Here is a 24,547-nt window from a genome sequence, read left to right on the forward strand (position 1 = left end):
ACAAGGAAACAGGAACTGAACAAAAGCACAAGAAGACAAAAGAATGTCAAAAAGGTAATTGCGGCAACAAGAGGAAGAATTTCAAATAAATTAACATTTCACCTTTTGTTCCTCACAGTAAAAAGAATGAAAGTCATACAGGTTTGGAATGATATGACTGTGTATAAATGATGATACACTATTCCAAATAAAAGTTTCCAGTTTGAACTTTTGCAAGGCCAGTCAGTGTATATACAGTACATCCAACTTTCATTCATATGTTCTGTGATAAACACATTTATTTTCTGAAAGTGCTAATCAGAGGCAAGCCAATGCAGAGGACACCTTCAATGTGAGCCAGTTGGGATGTAACCAGGCAGCCATCTGTGTCCGTCACAGCTTCATCAGAGCAGAAGGACACTCCACTCTCTTGTCTTTTCACCTTCTCTTTCTTCCAGGTCTGATGATACTGAAGATGGCTCATTCTTTCTAAGTGTTTTAACACTTTGTCCAGCAAATACATACAGTATAAACTTGAACAGACAGAAAAAAAAAAGATAATTTAAAGGTATGTTGTACGAGTGGTCTGTCTTCTCATCCCAATGCTACTCCATGGTATTTTTGAATTAGTTAGGTTCATTCAAACATGCTACTGTTCAAATGTAATGAGATTTTTATTTATTTATTTAAAAAAGAAGTCTTTTATGCTCAGCAAGGCTGCATTTATTTGATCTAAAATACAGTAAAACAGTAATATTGTTAAAATTATATATATATATATATATATATGTGTGTGTGTGTGTGTGTGTGTGTGTGTGTGTGTGTTGTTCTTTCTTCTTTCCATGGTAAGTATTGTTTGGAAATTGCACAAGATGAGAGCGAAGAAACACACATGGAGTGTCACTGCAGAAAAGTATGAGAACAAAAGAATAAGGGAAAGGGAAAATAAAAGAGCTGCTATTGGAGAGTAAGAGTGAGTGCTCTGTGACAGTGTGCAATCCCACATGATGAGTGCTCCACTTATCACTGCTAATGAGCAGGTTGTGTGAGTGAAGTTCACTCTCTAGTTGTCAGAATCCGGAGACATGTCTTCCACAAGTGATTATTAATTTACAAATCAACATGTTAACTCAACAGTAGCAGTTTCTTGATGAGTTGGGGCTGAAGTGTTGAATGCCTGGATGAATTCTTGAGAACTCTTTAAACAGCTTTGAACTCCTCATGACCTCACCTAGAACAGTTGAAGTTTTGTTTTTCAGCATCTCCGAAGGCATACGGGAATAGACACAGACAAAAAGCGAGAGAATATCAGCTATTGGAAAACTCAAACACAACAACAAAGTAAAATGCAATGCTACAGGGCCCTAAAAACACTATATCATGGCAGATAAAAAATGGAGCGCCATCTTGTCAGGGCACACAAAATAAAGCTCCACTTTCTGACAGAATGCGGAAAGTGTTCAGGCATCACAGAAAAGTTTTACTGAATGAAACTTGCAGTTTTGACAAAGACTGTAAAAATTGTCCACACTGTAAAAAACAATTGTAGGTTTAACTTAAAAAAGTATAAGTTAAAATTCTGAGTTCATTGAAATGAAAAATTTGAAAAGGTGATTGGTTTAATCAGCAGAAACTCAGAATATTATGTTATCTGAACCACATATTAATTAAGTTGAATTGACAAAAGAAAAAAAAAATGTGATAAATCATGAAAATATTACTTCAACTTAAAAACTTAAGTTCTGTTGATGCCTTAAATTAAATAATCAAATTGGCTGTACAAGCCCTTTCAACTTAAATTATATTAAATTAGTTATAGTTTTAGTATAGCAACTTAAATTATATTAAACTAGTTACAGTAACTAGTTATAAACTTGCTATTATATATTAAATCTAGTTGAATCTAGTAGTTGAAACTCATTTAAAAAGTTGAAATTGCTTAAATTATTTTGAGTTAAAGTAATGTAAAAACATAAGTTGCCATGACTTACTAATCATTTCATGTTTTTACTGTTCTATTGCTAAATATTGCTTATACATAACTTTACTTTTTTTCATGTTTACCCTTCTTAATTGGTAATATAATTAAATAATAATATTAATATTATATAATAATGTTTAATTTATTTAAAAAAAAAAATAATTCTCATTAAATCCATCTATTGACAGTGACACTGTGCTCCAAGTGTCATGAGTACAATCAAATTACAAATAAATATTAATAATATAAATTATCTGTATCTTTGATGATAAAGTTGCATGATTGTTGTGCTTTAAAAAGTGTTCACTCATTCATGTTAAGATTTTGTCATCATTATCCTACTCTTGTAGGACTAGACTGACTGTATAACAATGTATTTCGTTTTACTAGTTGTTCAGTTGCAATTTTGTTTGGTTTATTAAAAAAACATCAATAAGAAGTAGAACAGAACTTAGCTCTTGCATGCTATAGAAAATCTGTAAAGAAAAAAACTCTCAACATGTCTTACACTTGCATTAATAATTTCTAAGTTATTTTAAAACACTGAAATGTTGAATAATCTCTTTGGGTACCAAAATGAACCAGTATAGTGTCAATGGTCCAATCAGCAGTCATGTTTTCAACCATGTGTTGTGATGAACACATTTACTAGGTCATGGCGCCGACTCAAAGCCCTTAGGTTCTCTCAGCGCCAGACGAATCCTGTCTGGCCTCCCTCCCACACTGAGAACACATATGCTCAACATGTGATGATAACACTGACCTTCTGTAGAAAGTGGTGAGGTTATACTAATCTCATACTATTTTTTGATTTGTACACCCTCTCACTGAGGAGAAAGCTACATCTGCCATCTGCTATAATATAATGAAATATCAGCAATGTATATGTAGTTTGAAAGAAAAAATTTAATCAGAATAAATGGCTGCTTTTGAATGGTCGTCAATGGAGAAGATGCTATTAGGAACCAGATGGTGAAGTTCCAATATTAGCCAGAAGGGGCTAACAGGGCCAAACCTTGAATCCTACAGGTTAAGAGACCTGTTCTGTTATTGCTTCCTCCACACACCCCATTCATGTCCTTCATGATCCGTTTTTTCTTTTCTGGCTTATGTTGACATCATTGCCTTGCTCTGGCTGTCCTCTCTTAACCACTCACCCCTGCGGCGGCCAATCTTGGCAGCAGTCTTCCTTCTCTTTCTATGACTTTCCTTTCAATTCATTGCACCTTATAATGTTTATTTTGGTTGGGTAACAGCTCTTTACAAGTGATGCTGCGGGCGGTAGGTGACCCCTCTTCAGTGCTTTTTTTGTCCTTTTTTACAGACACTCTGTCCTCTAGTCTAATGTCTTTGTCCTTCGACCCACTCCCTTAAACATTGCCAGCTGAAGATGTAAGAGGCTTCTGGAGCCTCTTTCATACATGAACAACCATACCTACATGGAATATTTCACTCAAAAATTCTGTTAGGCTAACTATAGATTGTGCCAGCTTCAGTTTGGATCCTTCAGATGACGCCAACTTTAGATCGGCATATAAAACTGTCAAATATTATCCATATGTTGTAATCATTATGATCACAAGCTGTAATTGCTGCCTAACGTGTTCATTATGTCTGCTAAGCTGAATACATTGTTTACCAACCACGGCTGTGTTTCCCAAAAGCATTGTGAGCTAAGTTGATCGTACTTAGGCTTACAATGCTTTTCGGAAACACATCCCATATAACTTGTATTATCTTATAGCTGTATATTAATGCCATATAGATGATACACTCTTCTCTGATAACAGAATACTTCCTAGTTGTAACACTGAAACATGCTTTTCTGTGATGTTGCTTTGGAACAATATGTATTGAATACTCACCCTCATGTTAAAAACCCATACATGACTTTCTTTATTCTATTTATTTTATTTTTTTCATGAAATACAATACAATAACCAACTTGCTTGAAAGATTTCATAAAAACACCATAAAAGTGACCCTTGCACTATGTTACAAGTCTTCTTAAGCCATTCCATAGCTTTGTATGATGAACTGAGTCACTAATGCAACTCTCTGCAGCTCTAAAATATGATTGACATGATGTTTGGCCAGAAGAGATGTGAGAATCAATGAAATTTGATGTTATTGACATCCACCCTGTTTTATAGGTGCCATTTAATTATATATATATATATTTTATGGAAAACAGGTTAATTATAAATATTGTGTGAGAATCAACCTTGATCAAGTTTGTGCATAAGGGGCTGTTCAAACAGTACACATTTTTTAAATGTTGCTTTTCCATTGTTTTTCTATATAAACTTGCAATAGATTCGTCTGTTTGACCGTTTGCTCATGCATATCTAGACCATGTCTTTTTTCCCTTTTTTTTCCCCCACTGGCCTGCGTCTTGCGTTCTCTGGGACCATTATGTGAATGTGCAACGTGATGTGTTCAGTATATTATTGTGCAAATGTATGTAAGGGTGTGAATAGGATTAGTTTTAACTTTTTAAAGGTATTATTATTATTATTATTATTATTATTTTATCATTGAAGAACATAGTAAACAACATTACATAAAATAAGCACTAAAGTTGGTAACTCCAAAGATGGGATTAAAAAAAGACACACAGGATGCCAAATACAGATTCATAGTATTTTACAATAGATTTACCCTTTACATTTTTTTAAGTGACTAAAATATAAAATTTGTTACAGAAAGCCTTATACAGTGGAGGAGTTTTGGAAATTCTGTGTTCAAAATGATAAAGTTTACAAAATTGTCAATACTTTTGTCTTCATGCTCATAATAAAAAATAATATCTTTCTCATTCAATGCCTATTTTTAAATTAGTGTCTACAGAAAAAGTCAAAAAAGCAATGTTTACAAAATGTCTGTATATGTCAATCAGAAAACAAATTAACAGTCCTCAATATTATATAAAAAAGACCAATTTCTTTGCCATAAACTTAGAGAATAAAATGTTAGTTGGATAAAAAAGTAACGCTTTACAATCAGGGTCCCATTAGTTAACATTATTTACTGCATTAACAAACATTAACTGTCAATGAGTAGCACATTTCTTACAGTATTTATTCATTTTTATTAACAATAGTTAATAAAAATTATATTGTTTGTTAATTAACAGATACAACTTTTAATTAAAAAAAAAAAGTAAATGTTGAAATTAAAATCAGCTAAGATTAATAAATACTGTAAAAAAAAAATCCTTGTTCATGTTAACTAATGTAGTAACTAATTTTAACAAATGGAACCTTACTGTAAAGTGTTACCAATAAGTTTTATGTAAAGGGTTAGTTTTTATAATGAAGCAGCTGATACAAAGCATTGCAATATGATTCTGTAGCCATATGTGCCTGCATCATCTCACTGGTTTGCAACACATTAACCTTCGTAGAGTAACAGCGTCAGTATCAGTAGCCTACAAACACTATCAAGCTGTCTGGAAACCTTGCCCAGAATCCCAACTGAATGTTTAGCTATTTCGCATTCTAGATGTGTTCACTCATGCTTAAAAATGTCAACGTCTACCTATAGTCTGCTCTTACCAGATCTTCTGTAGATATAGAACATAGGTTAAGCCTCTTTGCTTGATTGCCACCTCCTGAAAATGATACCTAAAATCTGCCTGAGCTTCTATTACACACTTCAGCAGCTTTTCTTCCAACACCTACACTTGAAGACACATGTTTTCATGTGATAAGAGAAACAAACATTCCCTACAGTAATTTGACCGAAATTACATTCCCAACATAATATCTGTATTACCTTCTGCTAAACATATGACTGTCTATCTCTCTATACTTGTCTTACACCATGGGCCACCAATATGCCCCTGACCTCTGATCGATGCAATATATTTCCCATATGTCTTCTGGAGGGGGCAGTAAATAAGACCATTCACGCAAACATCGACCCTGAGGACTTCTGGGCCTGCATTGGTTGTCATTATAGACTATGAGATCCAACATTTTCCTTGGAGGTATATGCATTTATATTGACAGTACAGACATAAAAAGACAACTGAATGTGAGATGTACATCGCCAATATATAGACCACAGCTTTACACCCAGCAGATGTAGGAGGTTTTATTATTGTGGGTGGAGGCTTGCTATAATCCAAACCTTTTCTATTGTCTTTATCAGCCTTCAATGTTGGTGGGTTTGACAAACGAAAACAGATGTGTTCATAAAAAACATCTGGCATGGTGTGGACTAGTTTTTGCTTTGGTTTGTGGAGGATAGATAATGCTTTGAAGCCCACAAGAGGGACAGGCCTAAACCAATACACTTCAAAAGTGTTGATTTTAGCTTCAGCGTTGTTCTATTATCTCTAAATGAAATGCAGGTCCATAAATCGGGCATGCTTAAAGGGGTAGTTGAACCAAAAATGAAATTTCTGTCATTAATTACTGCACCCTCGTGTCGTTCCAAACCCGTAAGACCTTCGTTCATCTTCAGAACACAAATTAAGGTATTTCTGATGAAATCCGAGAGGTTTTTTTTTTATCCCCTATAGAAAGCAACGTAATTACCACATTCAGAAAAGTAGTAAAGACAAGTGTAAAATGTGGAATTATCTGTTCTTCTAAACAATGAACAGCCGTTAAAGGGTCTATTTTCTTTCTTTAATACTAAAAAAAAAAAAAGTAAAATTAACAAAATGAATGGCCACATTGTGTCTAAAATTATTGGTTATTTGATATGGCCAAATGTGATGTTTTTAATTTTATTTAAGTGGTTTGATTCTATCACTTTCCCCTTCAGTATAAAATTCATGTTTATTTCTGTGCCCGGAAACAAGCAGCTGGTCAGAAGAACAGCCAAAATGCTGACTGAAGATCGCTATTACCTTCAGCTCAACTGTCACCAATTGAAAAGGAAATGGAGTTTCATGTCACTGAGTGTTGGAATTGCTGAAGAGGGCATCTGGGGCTGTAGATGCCGTGAAGGTTAATGCAGAAAAGCTAATAGCAGAACTAAACAATTTGTGTCTGTCTTTACGCAAGCTATGTCATTATGCTATGGAAGAAAGCCCATGCACATCTTTCAGGTTAATTTGAGAGACAACAATGGTCAGGAGGCATTTTTATCTGAGCTGCTATTTTCATCAGGTTTTTTTTTTTTCTTGATGTTCTGATTTGTCATTGTCTCTGGTGGAAAATTATACTAATACTACTACTAACTAACTAACTAAGTAAATAAAACACACTTTATCTATTTATTTATTACATTGGAACCATCTCAGTATACATCAGCACATGTGCCAGAGATTGTGTGCATACATTCATGCCCAATTGGGTGCTTTATCTTGATTACTTTTTATCTACGATTCTGCAGCGCAAATTGATTTCTGTCACATTGCATTTGCGTAAGGTCCTGGTGTTTACTATTGTATTTTCATGCACTGAGTTTAGGTGTCTTTTGTATCAGAATTACACTTTCAATCTAATGGCCTTTGAAACTACCTGCATTATTCAAAGGCAGAGAATTAAAAAAGTATTGCACCAAGTACCAAGGACAGACAATGACAAGTAAAGCCAGGTTACTGCAATGACTCTGCAATGAAGAGGTAGAATGATTCTTTAAAAAAATAAAGCTGCGAACAACTGTTTAAGAGATAGATATGTGCTAATTTTATGAATAACCATTATATATTTAATGAGTCTCTTAGACCCACATTAAATATATACTTCATTACCATTTCTGATTAAGTTCTTAATTACAATTGTCTTGCTTTGGTTAAGCGTTGAATAAAAGAAATGGAAATTCAATCAATGAACACTTCTGTAGATACTAATTTAAAAGATTGTATAGTTGTTTCCTTGACTGATCTGTTTAACTGACTGTGGTATTCCAGAAGCAATGAATACTTAATTTAATTTATAAGCTTAATATTTTTCTACTGTTTCAGAGAGTTTGATATCTGAAATACATGAATTATGATTAGACCAGGCCTATGAACTATAGGGTTATTTATTTTACATGTTAGTTGATGACAGATATAAATTACTATTTAGAAACTATACCATAATTCACATTATTTTCTAAGGCAATATTAGGATATCAGTGACAAACAGGAATGACAGAAATTATAAAAAGAAGAAATCTTTTAAAAAATATAATATTTGTGTTTGTGTTGGTTTCATACATTTTTGTAAAACGTAACAGAACTAGGTAGATCTCAATCACTAGTCAAATAGATTAATCACGATTAATCACATCTAACATAAACGTTTGTTTACATTATATATATACACACACACATTTATAATATATAGCCTATAAATTTAATAATGTATATACATACACATATAATGCAAACACAAACTTTTATGTTAGATGCGATTAATCGCGATTAATCGATTTGACAGCACTAAACAGAACATTTTGATTTAATGCATCTTAAAGGGTTAGTTCAGCCAAAAATGAAAATTCTGTCATTTATTACTCACCCTAATGTCATTCTACACCCGTAAGACATTCATTCATCTCCGGATATTTTTGATAAAATCCGATTGCTCAGTGAGGCCTGCATTGAAAGCAAGTTAATTTACACTTTCAAACGACCTGAAAAGTTCCAAAGTTATATTTAAAACAGTTCATGTGACAACAGTGGTTCAACCTTAATGTTATGAAGTGACGAGAATACTTTTTGTGTGCCAAAAAACAAAATAACGACTTTATTCAACAATATCTAGTGATGGGCGATTTCAAAACTGCTTTATGAAGCTTTACGAATCTTTTGTTTCGAATCAGTGATTCGGAGCGCCAGAGTCATGTGATTTCAGTAAACGAGGCTAAGTGTTTCAAAATTTCAATAGGTCACGTGACTTTGGCAGTTTTATATGTGAACCGAATCACTGATTTGAAGCAAAAGATTTGTAAAGCTTCGAAGCTTAATGAAGGTGTTTTTTGAAATCGCCCATCACTAGATATTGTTGAATAATGTTGTTATTTTGTTTTTTGGCACACAAAAAGTATTCTCGTCGCTTCATAACATTAAGGTTGAACCACTGTAGTCACATGAACTGTTTTAAATACAACATTAGTACCTTTCTGGGCGTTTGAATGTGTAAATTAACTTGCTTTCAGTGCAGGCCTCACTGAGCCATTGGATTTTATCAAAAATATCAGAAGATGAACAAATGTCTTACGGGTGTGGAACAACATGAGGGTGAGTAATTAATAACAAAATTTAAATTTTTGGGTGAACTAACCCTTTAAAATGTCTAGAGGTTCAGTCATTGAAAGTAATAAAATGTGTTCATACACCTTAAACACATTTGAGTATACACATATTATTTACCGAAAGTTTAAAAAAAAAAAAAAAATTCAAGGAAGAACATTTTAAATCATGATTATTGCGCTACTACATTTGACCTGAACTTTTCACAAGAAAATAACTGATATATATTACAGTCATCAGTGGTACACAGGGGTCCTTTCTGTGATATGCTTTTCCAGTTTTATTGTTTTCTTGTCAAATGGCAACAAAATTGCTTCTTTTTCTTTGTTTAAAATAAATAATAAAAATATTATGGCAGATGTCTTATACCAAAAAACTAAAATAACATTGATGTTCTTTTTGAAATGTATTATAAAGTAAAATTTAAAATGAAAATATTTTGCTAAACATAAAATGAAAAAAAAAAAAAACGAAAAAAAAAAAACAAAACATAAAATGATGATTATGATTATTATTATTGTTGTAGAAATGCATTTATACTGGGGGTCCCTGGAGTGGCTGGGGTTCTTTTTTGGGTCTGTAAAGGTTAAAAACCCTGGTCTAGAGAACATATTACGTTGATGGGTGCCTTTAACGTGATCTGCACACGTCAGACGAGTATTATATAACTTGTGAAAATGTGTCTAGGCGGATGAAAAGTACGACGCAACATGTTCACGCTGCAGTGCGTTCTTCACATCTTCACCGCTACATAAGGAGATCCGAGTTCCTAACTTTGTCCCACGTTGTGATAAGCAGACAGCGGGGGCGTGGTCTCTGACGTCACTTGGGCTGAACCGTACTACAGCACTAGTCTGGCTGGATGTCTGACTCAGCCACGCAGGTTGTTTGGGAATATATTTTAAACGCATGTTTTAACTAAACAGACTATAAATGTTCGTTCGTTCCTCTTATGTTGGACTACGTGCATCTTGTATTTCGGGCAGTCTGGGGAAGTGCGGCAGTAGGTAAGTTATAGTAAGCAATATCACGCGAGTCGAGTTTCTGCACGCTGTACACAAGTTGGCACTGTCCCAGTCACGCGCTGCAAGTCAGACATGTAGGGTACATGTCATTTTACATCGTATTGCTCTGCGACTGTTTAACACAGAGGTTGTGATGCTATGCATGCAATACAGTGCTTTTGCACATGAGCTACAATCCAATAATGCATGATTTTTTTTTTATTAATGAAATGCAAAAGTTGCTCTTTTAATGCAAGGATTGTAATATCAAGTTGATTTGAGTTACAATTTGTGAAACTAACTGTAAAATGAATGCTTTCAGGTTTTAAGGTCTTTAACAAGAAGATGACCAAGGCTCTTGCTCAGTCATTTGATAAATAGACTGGCAATGTCCATGCTAGTATCTTTCTGACCACACCTGCTAATGGACTGAGAGGTTACTTCAATAAATGTTTCATTTCTATATGTGGACTGGTGCCAATGCTGCAGAAAAGCCCAACGTCCCGATTTCAGGTCACTGTGTCCCCAAATTTGTGCTATCACTGTCCTGCACCATCAACCGCCTGTTCATCCCTCGCTTCATGGGGCTGTTTTTGCTTTCTCTGACTCTGTTTTATATCTTACCACAGACTGCTAGAATTCGTTTCAAGTAAATTTGTACTTTTTATTAATGGACCAAATCTAGAACTGCGCAATAACGGCCTCTGCCCTACATATGGTACTGTTGGAGTTTTAACCCTTACAAGAAACTAATGTCACTGAGCTCTCAGGATTTAACCCAAGGACTTTCCAAGTGAGTTAGCACTCAGGATTCAAACGACGAACTTACATCCAGGTCATTTTTAAATAAACATCAAACACAGAAAACCCTCTGAGCTCATGTAAATAACAAATCATGAGCTCTGACAGCTTCCAGTACCGTGCACTGTTCGAGTACAAACAGGAGAGGGGTGACGATATCTCCCTGCAGCCTGGCGATCTCCTCACGGTCAGTAAGATGGCACTGCTGACGTCTGATTACCAGGAGGGTGACGAGAAGTGCCCAAAGGGCTGGCTGCATGGCACCAATGAACGCACTAAGGAGAAGGGCAACTTCCCTGGCACCTTTGTGGAGTATGTTGGGGTCATGAGGACGAGCCTTACTTCAGGGAAGCCCTGGCCGAGACCTGTACCGCCAACACCTGTAGGGCCTCAGCCCCCGGGGGCCTCTGCTTCAGAGGGTGAGTGTACCATTGTGTGTGTATTTCATATTTTCTCTAAATTAGGTAAAATGAACACTATTTTTACACTATATACACTATACACACACATACACACACACACACACACACACACACATAACACACACACACACACACACACACACACACACACATATATATATATATATATAATGCTTATGCTTAACAAATTTATTTGACCATGTGTCATAATTAAGAGAAAACACAAATATTATGAATCTGTCGAAAAAAAACTTGTTTTAAATCTAAACATTTAATTGTCTCTGTTGTTATTGACTTCTGAATAGTTTCTAGTTGTTCCCAAATATATTTGAATCCATTAAATCCCAACAATAATTCTATTTTAGCATTAGAAACACTACTGTGACTAAAGAGCTTACACATACTGGTGTGGACTAACCATTACAGAAACATAAAAAATAGGGGTGTAATAATATATCGTGTCGCTATATATCGCAATACAAAAATGCAACAGTATGTATCGTGGATAGTGACAGAATGTATTGTGTATAGTTCACCCTAAATGAAAATTACTGTGTGAGGAAAAATTTTAGTGTCAATTCTACATTGAACTGCTATATATAATATAAAATAATGCAATGGGGGAATATTTGTGGGTCCAAGCATATTAATTTCCACCCCCAATATAATAGCAGATTTATTTTTTGTTAATCTTTTACCATACAGTATGTCTTGAAGTATTGCTATAATATTGTATCGTGAGTTCAGTATCGTGATATGTATCGAATCGTGACATGAGGGTATCCTTACATCCCTAATAAAAAATTATTTTGGTAATCACCAATACTGTTAGTTTAGGGCAGCTGTGGCACAAACCTTACATTGGGTAGTGGTATATACTGTATTTACACACACATTTACATTTTCACATATAATACAATTTTTGTATTATAATTATATATATTTTAAAGACATATACACACACACACACATATATATATATATATATACACACACACACATCGTATCATCATGTAGTGAAAAATATTACCACATCTCTATGGCATCCATAATATTATACCCTCAATCTTCAGAGCAAGATGGCCAATTATCTCCTCCCCACATTCAGATTAGGCAGCACTACCCTATAATAAAACGCTTCACTTGAAATTTGAGGACATTGTGTGCAAATCACAGACTTCAGCTCCCACTAGAAACGTTACTTCCAATGCTAAATTTAGGGATCTGTCAAGGATTTGTGAATATCTCTGAAAGAAAGATAAGACATAACTACCTGCACAAATGGCGACTTTAAAAAAAAGACAAAATTATATTTAAAATGTTGTGTTAAGCTCTTTATGGGGCCTGCGTTGCCCCTGTGTTTCTGATTGTGGTACAGTCTGCTTGTGGGGGTGTTCATATGCTAACTAGGTCAGACAGTCAACTCTGGTTTTTTCAAGAGTGCTCTTCTCTCTTACTGTCTAGGGTGCATATCTCTTTTATGGTGAAGGTTTAGGTTGTATTTATACTATTTATGTGTTTTATTCACTGTAGATCCTCTTTTAGTGACTTACTGAGTTCCTTTGTTTCAGCCAAGGCGCAGAGATGGTGATAAACAGCGTAGCAAAGCCATTCCTTAGTGTCGGGAGAGGCAAAAACATGCAGTTCTGTTGAATAATTGATCACTGGTGCATTGGATGGCTGACAGTCAGCCAATCATTAGACTCACCCTGTGCCAAGAGATCCTTGTGGAACACTGACGAAAACACTTACCCTGATTGAAGAGAGTTTTATGAGCCTAGCAAATTGTCAAGTTTATCGAATCGATAAAATTGGTCTTTTTTTTTTTTTTTTTAATCATGCATTATAGAGCTTTTGGAACAGTGAATATGAAACAAAAGTTCAGAACATTGACATAGACTTTGATCTTGTTACATTGATGTATTATTTTCATATTATTAAAGATACATTTTTATATCAGAGTCTAGAAGTGAGGTTGACCTACATGCAGAGTCTACTCACTAAATTTTAAGCATGCAAAATTATTTAGGACTCTGCAATGAATATGGATAACAGGATATTATGTTAAGCCCCATGGCCTTGGTTTTGAATTAATATGAATATTAAATAATAATTAAATTATTAAATAATATTATAAATGCATTTACCATTTAGAATAATTTTAAACTTAAAACAGTAATAATATAGCATGTATTTAAGTTCCCAACACTGCAATCAGTTCTTCTACGTTTTTAACTTAAATTTGTTTTATTTTAAATTTGAATTGATGTGAAATTTCCAAAATTCACAAATATGCAGGTCAGTGTTCACTCAGGTGGAACTGCTGACTCATTCACTCATTCAATATTCACGTTTGGTATACAAGGAAAGGGTGAGGGAAAATAAGTGTATTTGGACACAGCTTTGTATAATATTGCACATTTTGTATGATGCAACATGCATTACTGTTCAAATGTTTGGAGTCTGTATGATTTTTTTTAATATAAGATTGTGAAATATTATTGCAATTTAAAATATGTTTTCTGTTTGAATATATATTAAATGTAATTTATTCCTGTCTTCAATGTCACATGATCCTTCAGAAATCATTCTAATATGCTGATTTGGTGCTTAAGAAACATTTCTTATTATTGTCATTGTTGAAAACAGTTGTGCTGCTTAAAATTTTGTGGATTCTTTGATGAATAGAAATAGAATAAAAATAAAAAAAAAACATTACTTAACATTAACATAAATTACTTTACTAACATCAATTTAATGCATCCTTGCTGAATAAAAGTACTAATTACTGAAAAAACATACTGACCCCAAACTTTTAAACATTAATGTACATCCTTAACAACAACAACAACAACAACAACAGCAGCAAAAACTACTTAAAAATTGATTGGACTATTTAGCAGACTGAGACATATTCCAAAACATTAGGTTTTAATCAGATTTCATATAGCACATGTAGATTGTAAATATTCAATTTCATGTGTTTTGTACTTTTCAAACAACAAAAAGCTAAACTGATTGTTGGAAAGCTGGCAATAACAATTGTTCCCATGTCTCTAGGACATTAACATTTAGGGAGTAATTTTGATCCTGTTCGGACCTGATATTGTCTCTAGATAGTTGCTGAAATGGAGATTTTCCAAGATTCACCATATGTTTCTTTTCTTTCTTCAGCAGCCATCTCTTTTATTTTTGGCTCTTCTCTCAACCCCTTCTTCTGTTATCCTCTGCAGAGGCATCATTAACATTCTGTGTTCGAGCAAATTTGCTCCAGTGTTACAAAACGTTGCCCATTTTACTTAATAACAGCACTATGTCATGGACATACAATTGGCTGTCAAATGCTGGCCAGGCAAACTTTCTGTGCAGAGATGATGCATTCCACAGCTGGTTTCTCTCTTTGTCTTTATCCCACTATGATTAAACTGACATGTTCCATGGCAACAGTGAGGCAAAGATCAACTTATTAGCTGTTCACCAGCACTGTGAAAGTGTCAGTCAAAGCCTGCTATCTTAACATTCACCATTCTCCTTGTTATTGACTTTAGATCCATCTCCTTTGATCACTGATGCCTGATTACTTGACTCTCATTTCTCAAAGACCTTGTGTGCAGTCTTATGTTTGATGAGGAAAGCCACTTTTGGTGTTATGCTCTGATCAAGCACATGGTGATGTGTTAATAGATGAGTCGGAGAGCTGCTAAGTGGGATGATGGTTTTCGAAGTGACTCCGGAAGAAGCATGAGCAACTCTTTCTACGATCAATTTTGCAGATGTGCAGGTCAGGCATCATGGCTGTTTTTGCAGTTAGGCTTAATGAGAAACTGGGCAATGTCACAAGAGAGTGCAGTCCTCCATAGAGTATACTGAGGACAAAAAAAATATGTTCTGTCTACATTCGAAATAACCCCAGCATTGCAATACCAGGGCTGGGCACTATGGCTGTCAAAATGAACATTTTAATGTTAGCGTGGGCCAATTTAGTATCCTTTTTTGCCGTTTACAGATTGTAGCGCTGTCACACGAACAGGTGTGATTCCTCACGATGACTATTTCAGTGATATCTGTCAGGTAGTAGTGATGTTTTAAACAATATCGAGTCTATAAAACACGTCAAACTCTACAAAGCACAACAAACATATCGGTGATAACAGAATACACACCTGGACATTTGACTGCACATCACATTGACATTATCGATACTGTTTGCAATCGTAATGCAATTTGACCAGTCTGCAGGAAGTAAATTAAGCCTTTAAGTAAAAGGGTTATTGAGCTATTGTTTACACTGTCCTATATAATAAAAGAGCCTGCACAGCGACAGGATATAAAAATGAACACAAAAAACTTGTGCCTACCTTACAAAATACCGAAGGTGGACATGCGCTCAGGAGAAGAGTGGACAAATTATTTCATTATATTGTGAATGTTTGTTGTTTATGTTAAGATTTTTGTGCATCGCGTACAGTTCATGTCTGATACTTTGCACCAGCGTCAGCCTTAATTAAGATTCAGGAGGAAGAATTATGATAGGCTAATCCTGTTTCAAGAAAGAAAACATCACATGTAAAATGAATCCTATTTAGAAAGAACATAGGTTTATAGCCCACTTACAATTTACATTTAAAATGTTTATTGCAAATAAATTAGTAAATGCAAAAAAATGAATAAATGAATAATAAAAAATTGCGTTGCATTTACAATCCTTAGAAAATGCTAACTTGCTAATTTGCTAACATGTCAACAATAGCATGGTATAGCACTTGCTGAATGAGTGCAGGCATTTAACTTACTTGCTCTTAAACCAAGCCACATGCACCACTTGTTACCATGATGGTAACTCTCCAAAAACCCACATTAACAGAAACTCTTCTAAATTAGCATAACAAAACATTAATCACTACTAAATCTCCCACTTAACATTAATCTTGCACAAAAAACATTATATAACACTTAATTTTAGCATTTACTCCTGCTTTCGTGTGCCATGGGCAAAGCATGCTGGGGAATAGAAATCCCAGCCCAGTTTCATTTAAACTTAAGTTAGTCTAAATTAAAAGAAATAAGTTCATAACACTCAAAACAATTAAATAGTTCAGTTAACTTAAAATATATCAGTTCTGTGAACTGAAAAAGAAAGTGCTAAATACTCATAAAAGTTCATTTGACTTAACTAATTAGTTTAAGTTTGTCCTAGTCAAACAAATTAATTATTTTGAGCGTTAGGGTTTACAGTGTGTCATTTTACGGACAAGGCATTATGAAATTGTTACTAAATGTTGTGATGTAACTTTTGTCAGATCCAATACAGTTGGCTGCTTCATCTTTCAACAAATGTTTCTTTGCAAACTCTTCATTACACTGTGCCTTGTTTACACAACAATCTGCAGTCAAATGCTCTGAACAAACATATAATCATTCAACGTGATCCAGGACGCCATTAAAAATAAACCATCCACTTGTTCCTGATGCGGGTGTCCTTCTAAGCTCTGTACAGAGACACAAACAAGCTGTTTAAACAGTTCGTGTCAAAGCAAAAGTTTATTTGATTTTCCATTTGTCCTGCTGTCAGAACTTGTCAGAAATCGAATAATTTCGGCATAATATATACTGTATCCAATGTAGAAGGCGTCAGTGATAATAATGGGTTCAATCTGATTTCTCATGTCATGACCCCTTTAAGACTCAGTGTTACAAGCTTCATTTATTCTACTCTGCTTGATTTACCCTTGTGTAGTGCTTCATGCTCCCATGTGACAGGGAGGTTCAGACTCGGCCAAGGCTCTGGCAGAACACTTGTTGGCTCCCATACTTCTTTGCTGCGCTCCGTTCCACATTAGCTGCAAACGTGGTGGAGCGATTTCAAAAACGTAACCTTTTTAAACTCTGATTAGGAACTTGTAATTTTATAGCATCATTTCTGAACCAAGTGGCCCTGAACAACCTAGGTGAACTTGGCCAAAGCACATAAAAAATGAAAGCCAGTTTTGAAAGCAGACTTTTTTTTTTTTTTTTTGCTGAAGATTTCTCACTGCAGAAGGTTTTATTTTCCTACATAACAAAAAGCTGTTAACTGCAAAACACTGACAGCACTGGTGATGTTAGGAAATAGGATATTAACAGGGATTTTACACTTATTCCCCCATGTATAGTAGAATTTCATTGTCTTAGCCAGAAAGAGCCAGTGTTTCGAATGTCATTTTCTGGAGATTAGATGAACTGTGAATTGATGGCTTGTAGTTGTAGCCGTGAGGATGACAGGTAGTAAAAACATTGCTATTCATGATCAACTGTAGCCACTGAAGTGAATGTTAATTTGTTGGGTGAAACAGACAAGATATTTCAATACATTTTATTTCCCCCAATTAAGTTGTGGAACATTTTTGCTATTTTATGGGCTCAATCCAGTAATCCAAACATTGGAATTTTTCCCAACCAAAGAATATTTCCCAGTCAAATTCCGCTACGGGATTACAAATTAGCCACGTTTACCAAGAGAAAGCTGCTTTTTTTTAAAGTGACTTCTGTGTGTGAGCTGTGCTCTTCATACGCCGCTACACTATTGACAGTTGGACATTAGATAATGGACATCTTTTGACCATGAAATTTCACTAATGTGACCGCACCTTTAGATTGCCTTGTCTACAGGGCGTTTGCACGTCCCGTCCATGTTCAGAAGTAGGTCTGGTGTCTGTAGAATATGTAGTGAAGTCATCATTACTTTTGTTCCACATTAAAAAGTTTTAAATTAATCAAATTTCAAAGCAACATACAGAAATCCCACTAGCTTTCATTTTGGCAAAACCAAAAACAGGCATGTAATCATTTTACATTTACATGACATGTTTAATTTTACACATCATTTGCAATGCAGGTAGGCATCTCTTTTCTTGCAGCTGTTCGGCATTAGAGTGCTTTGTCCCATGTGCATTTCTAAACAGACGTTTGACGGATTTCGCTTTAAGCATTTCAACGAGGGCTGGTGCAGACCCTCTCAGACATATCACTCTGAAAATCCATCTCCACCATCCCACTCAGTGCCATGCCAAGAGGACGAAAGCCTAGTCTTTGTGTGCCATTTTATCCTGCTGTTGTGTATTCTCTGTCTTGCTTGTTTTCCATGAAGCCCGGGGATGATGATAAACACTGCCTTCACTTGGGAGAATGTTGCGCTATAAATCTGTTTCTATCCTTATTTCTATGCTGTGGCTCAGGATTTGACTGTGGTTTTCTGAAATTTAGAGAAAAGCACAAAACGGCTAAAATGGCATCTCAATATTACACTTTCTCCAGCTATTTATGAGCACCCATAAAGACTCATGCCTTTTATGTCCTTATTTTATGTCCCCTTCATCTGTGCATTTTAAATGCGACCGAAAGGCTCACGATAAATTTGTTGCGGTGTAATTTAACCAACATAATATGCAAGGATATAAAATGCACCAGGGTAAAATGGAACGGTGTACTGCCTTTTATAAACAAGTGTGGGTCTTTGTTTCTATACAAGAATAGTATGACCTCAGCTAAAATGAAACTCTTTAGTCTTGTTGTTGAAACCTGTTAGTGTTCTTTCTAATATGCTTATTTAGTGCTCAAGAAACATTTACTATTATCAGTGTTGAAAACAGTTTCTTTTTACTGCTTAATATTTTTGTGGAAACCTTGATACATTTTTTTTAGTATTCTTTGATGAATAGAAATTTAAAAACGTAAAATAGTTTTTTTTTTTTTTTTTTGGGACATTATACAGTCACTTTTGTTTTGATCAATTTAATGCTGAATAAAAGTATTAATTTCTTTTAAAAAATCTTACTGACCCTAAACTTTTCAATGGTGCTATATATTTGACAAATGTATCATATAGTATAATTGATGTTTTTTTGCTATACATAAAAAAAATAAGGACTTTACGCCTCAGGAGTTTACAGCTCAAAAGGCAGGAAAACACGTAAAAATAGAGGTTTACAAACACAACAGACCTTTATTAGCATCAGCACATAACTTCAAACCACTTGAGTCGAGTGGTGGTGTGGAATGTACATTTCCATTATAGCATTAGATGTACTGTAGATTGGCCTGGGTTTAACTCCGATGCATGCCTGGATGTCAAAATCTGCTGCAAGAAATCTAGGATGTAGGACCAATTCACTGGACACTCTAGGCTCTTTTAAGAACTGTTCTTTTTATCGGTCCCTGTAAGAGCGTTGCAATGAGCCGGAGGCTGATGGTTAATCTTGGCCATTCTTGAAAATGCCACAGATGTTTCTGGTGAGAGTGAAAGATATTTACAGAGGGAGTTCAGAAGCCTGAGCTGCAGTCAGAATTTATCTTGGTTGAAATTCTAAAGTGTTCCTGGCCTCTCTAGCTTTTACTGCTTCAACATTCCTTACGTTGAATGCTCTTATTGTGTTGGCATTTTAAGACTCAGAGCCGTGATATAGCGGGTGAAGTGCTATTGCTTGTTTGTGTATGTGTGAGAGAGGGTGAGCATGCCAACTGTCAGTCGGGATTTGGAGAATAGAGCCCCTGTTTGGCGTTACAGCAAGGGGCTAGTGTTATATAACTGTGGTTGATGTGATATGCTTTTGCTTGTGTTCAGAGTGTTATACATAGATTGTATGAGTATGTCAATACAGTGTTTTTTTTTATTATTCATACTTGAATCAAATCAAGGCAGTTTTCAATATACAATTCAGCAGACCCTATATAATTCAGCAGCACTGTAAATTTAGATGTCGGTGAATATAATAGGGGTGGCTGTGGTGAAATAGATTTGATTCAGAGAAATTGGTTAGATATATGTTGACAATTTTGTGGAGAAGCGATCTTCATCCAGCCAGGAAGAACAAATAAGATCATTGAAGGTCAAGATGTGAGTTCTGCCTTTTGCCTTTTTCATAAAACATCATAAAGTGTTTCAAATTCATGGTGAAATTCACAACAAAATAGCTTTTTTTTCTCTCTCTCCCTTGTCATTCTTGTGGTCTTGTTGTGTGGAAAGTGTGTATGCTAGAAGTATAGAGCGGCTAACCGCACAGTATGAGAAATAATTGGTAAATAAAATGTTTGTGGCATTTAAAAATATGGTGTGTCTGCTGCACAGCATGAAACAGAACTAGGCAGAAAACTATATTTGCATTAATTCAACCTAGTGGTACAATGATGGTATCAGATGGTAAAACTATTTATCTGATCAAAAATACAGTAAAACAATCATTTTAATCAATAATTTATTCCTGTGATGGCAAAGCTGAATTTTCAGCAGCCATTACTCAAGTCCTCAGTGTCACACTTCAGAAATCATTCTAATATGCTAATTTTGTGTTCAAGAAACATTTATAGCAAATTACCTCAAAAGGGAAATATGATTAATTAATAATAACTCGTTATCATTAATTATAAATATTTGGATCAGTTAATAGAATTAACTTGATGTAAAACAATAATATTACAATTAAAAAACCTTTCAGTCCAGTGAACACTCAGTATTAATCGTCTATCAACTCCCAAAAAGGTTATTAAAGGGGGTTTGTTTTGCAAGCAGTGGACACAGAATCAGCGCTCATGTGAATGTGCACAAAAGTTTTATTTAACTAAATCACAAACACATAACTAGTCTAAACAAATACATGCACACAATCACGCATACATGGGTAAAATAGAAAAAAGTGTATAAATGAAACTGAAAATAAAACGGGGAAATGAAGCCATGACAAGGTAAGAGTCAGTTAACCACCTGAATCAGCACCTTGGTAACAAGGGGTCTACAGCCTATATTAAACCTCTGCTTAGTTTAGTTAAATGCATGATACTTGCATAAGAGTGTCCAAATGCAGTCTCGGGTGAAAGTATAAATGGTTCAGTAGTTCGATGGTGGTGAAGTTGTGATCAGGTTCTTCCAGGTTAAGTGAAGAATGACGAACTTCAGTCTGACTTGGTTGTTATTGGGAGAGTTCTCTCTCTCAGGCTGAAAGTTGCAACATGGCTTGTTGTACTTTGAGGCCCTGTGGCGTTGTGGTCGGACCGGATGTCTCCAGTCTTTTCCCACATGAACAGCATCAAGAAGAGAGCCAAGGTCACAGAGATAATGCCCTTTTAACTTCTGCAGGGGTCATACCTCTCAAATTTGGCTTGACCAATGAAAAGCGTGTAATTTCAGGCAGGTAAATTTCCTTTGTTTGGAAGCTGACTCATTTGCGTGATCAGAGTGGGCTGGCAGTTTTGTGTCACTTTATACTCTGATTAATATAACAAGAATACACGGTATGCACGGTATGCGAGAGAGTTAAACAAGGATTATTTTGATATGAAGCATACCAGTAAGGTTACATTATCTAATAGTTCTATCATAAGGCATGCATAAAACGGTATACAATACGAAAGACAATATACAAAACAATAATAATAAGCACAATATCCTGGGGATATACTTATTCATTCATAGAAAGGTTTGTCTATGGATTAATGGAGAGAAGTCCTTTTTTATGGGCCTTAATGTGTCTGTTTCAATAGAGAAAGCCGTTGAGAGTGCGCTCTCTCTCTCTCTCTCTCTCTCTCTCTCTCTCTCTCTCTCTCTCTCTCTCTCTCTCTCTCTCTCTCTCTCTCTCTCTCTCTCTCTCTCTCTCTCTCTCTCTCTCTCTCTCTCTCTCCCCATTCCTTTGGGTCATAACCCGCCTTATCTTTGTTTTTGTGAAAACAGGGTTATCTTTTTCTTTCTTTTCTTTTTTTTCAGGATTATTTGATAAATAGAAAGTTCAAAAGAACAGCATTTATTTGAAATGGAAATATTTTTAACAATGTAAAAGTATTTTCTGTGATTTTTGTCATCTTTACTCTCTTTGCTGAATAAAAGTATTTGGAAAAAGCATTTGAAAAATTCCCTGACAATATACAGAGCATGCATTATTCAGACACTCTAATAGCAATTCTCAATTCAATTTTCCCAGTATGTGATGGGAATATGAATATGTCAAATACAGTGAGAATAAGAGCGTATACAGGGGAAATATTAACCAGAACAGAACTAGGGTAATACAGGGCAGAAAGTATTATTCGTTTAGAACCGTGACTCTACCTACCTGCCTCTGCTTTCTGTTAATTGATTGGGTTTTTTTAGTGGATTGATGTAAACTTTTTCTTTTGTGACAGCAAGAACTGTCAGCCCTGTTCCACTTTTTTTTCCTGAGTACTAAAAACGAACATCACAGGAATTGAGGGAAGCTTGCAGCCTGTCCTTGCAGACATATCAAAAGTACTTTAAACAAGCTCATAGTTTGCCATGCTGCCCTCAAGTTAAATAGTTACTCTCCATCCTTAACCTTCTGTCCTCTTTCATCTTCCCTGGAAATTTGCAGCGTCTCTGAAGGAGACAGCACTCCAAGGAAATTAATGATGCATTAGTAAATATGACCCACAGAGCCATGTTGACACAGGTGGTGCTCTTTTACCTTGGCCCCATCTTCAATTTGCTGTTCTTTTACTAGTAGTAAGTTTGTTTAAAGTCTTCCCATCTGTCCTGAGCTACACAACCTTCAAAATGTTTAGACTGGAGCACAGAAAAACCTGACTTATGTGAAGGCGAGAGCTTTCTTCTCCAAGCTTATGAAAACAAAGTATTTGATTTGCTCAACAACCAAGCTAATTCAGGGCAACCCACAGTAGACTTTTACACAAAATTGTTTTCTAAGGCACCTTAGGTTAAGCAAACCCCATTTCTCAGTGAAAACAGAAAATTTAATAGCTGAAGAATAATTCTCTGTTGGTGTTTTCTTTTCAACGTCAAATACTGGTGAACACATCCCTGACCTCGGACTGACACTGTCATTGAAAGTTAGTTGGGGTGTCTGTGCTACAGTAATGGTTGCCTGAGGGCAACCTACTTCTTACTTGTCATGGTTGTCTCATATGCTCTGCAGATTAGATTGAGGAGGCAGAACGCTGTTTGATATATTTTTATACATATATATGCAGCTTTGCTTGAGAATCTACACATGCCAGAAGCTTTTTGCTTGAGAAAAATCAAAGAATCAGTATGATCACAGACTGCAGTCAAATTAATACATGTTCCATCATGACAGAGGGGTGTTTAAAGGTCAGGCATTAGTGACGATGCCCTCAGTCTCCCTTCAAATGGTATGGGAACTGTCTCTTGTCTGTACAACTCCTTGTCTATAGATATTTGTTTTTGCCAGCTTTTCCTCCAGGCTAATTTGTTCTATTCTCAGGAGTATTGTCTTGTCAGGTGAATGTCAAAGTGTTTTTTTGTGTGGATCATTGTATTTGATGGATGTCAGCAGATGGACTGCACTTTTGTCTGATGCAGCTAGCAGTGCAGAAATGACACACTTCACTTTTAATGATAATGTGTCCATGTCAATTGATTTATTATTTTAATTATATGACTTTTCGTCTTGTTTCCTCTGTTCATTAACGGGATAGTTCACCCCAAATTTAAAATTCTGTCTTCATTTAGTTATCTTCCAAACCTGTATGAATTTCTTTCTTCTGCTGAAAACAAAAGAAGATATTTTGAAGAATTACGGTAAACAGTTGATGGGCTTTATTGACTTCCATAGTATTTTTATTTTATTTTCCATACTATGGAAGTCAATTGGGTCCATCAACTGTTTGGTTACTGACATTCTTCAAAATATCTTCTTTTGTGTTGAACAGAAGAAAGAAACTCATACAAGTTTGGAACAACTTGAAGGAAAGCAAATGATGACAGAATGTTCATTTTTGGATGAACTATCCCTCTATTGATGTTTGTTCCTCATAAGTTTGACACGCTTTATAATAAAAACCCATAAGCCTATCTGTTCTTGATGCAAATTGCATTGAACTCAAAGATATTCAAGATCTACTTTAAAAGTTGGCATGAAATCAAAATGGACCCTATTTATTTCTTATTACATGTTACTAGTCTTAATGTGAATGATTCAACCTTGCAAATACTACTGTTCAAATGTTTAGGGTCAGTAAGATTTAAATTGTAATATTTCAAAATATTACTGTTTTACTATATTTAAAAATAATCCAGCCCAGAGACTTCTTTTAAAAATATTACCTACTACAAAGCTTTGAACTGTAGTGTATTTCTAAATGTATTTATGTAATTATGTATTTTATACTATCTTCTTTTTCAATTCTCTTGCTTTTCAGT

General features: G+C 35.1%; 1 protein-coding gene across 1 annotated transcript in view; it reads left to right on the plus strand.

Annotated features, from left to right (window-relative positions):
* Window positions 1–9,931: 9,931 nt before the first annotated feature.
* Window positions 9,932–24,547, plus strand: part of pik3r3b (phosphoinositide-3-kinase, regulatory subunit 3b (gamma)) — a 171,137-nt gene continuing 156,521 nt past the window's right edge. Inside the window, exons 1-2 of the mRNA XM_051896973.1 lie at window positions 9,932–10,165; window positions 10,485–11,382. Of these exons, the coding sequence (XP_051752933.1) occupies window positions 11,058–11,382 (325 nt within the window). The 5' untranslated portion in view covers window positions 9,932–10,165; window positions 10,485–11,057. The remainder of the gene's footprint in view (window positions 10,166–10,484; window positions 11,383–24,547) is intronic.

This window comes from Ctenopharyngodon idella, chromosome 6 (genome assembly GCF_019924925.1).
Source record: "Ctenopharyngodon idella isolate HZGC_01 chromosome 6, HZGC01, whole genome shotgun sequence".
Classification (NCBI taxonomy): domain Eukaryota; kingdom Metazoa; phylum Chordata; class Actinopteri; order Cypriniformes; family Xenocyprididae; genus Ctenopharyngodon; species Ctenopharyngodon idella.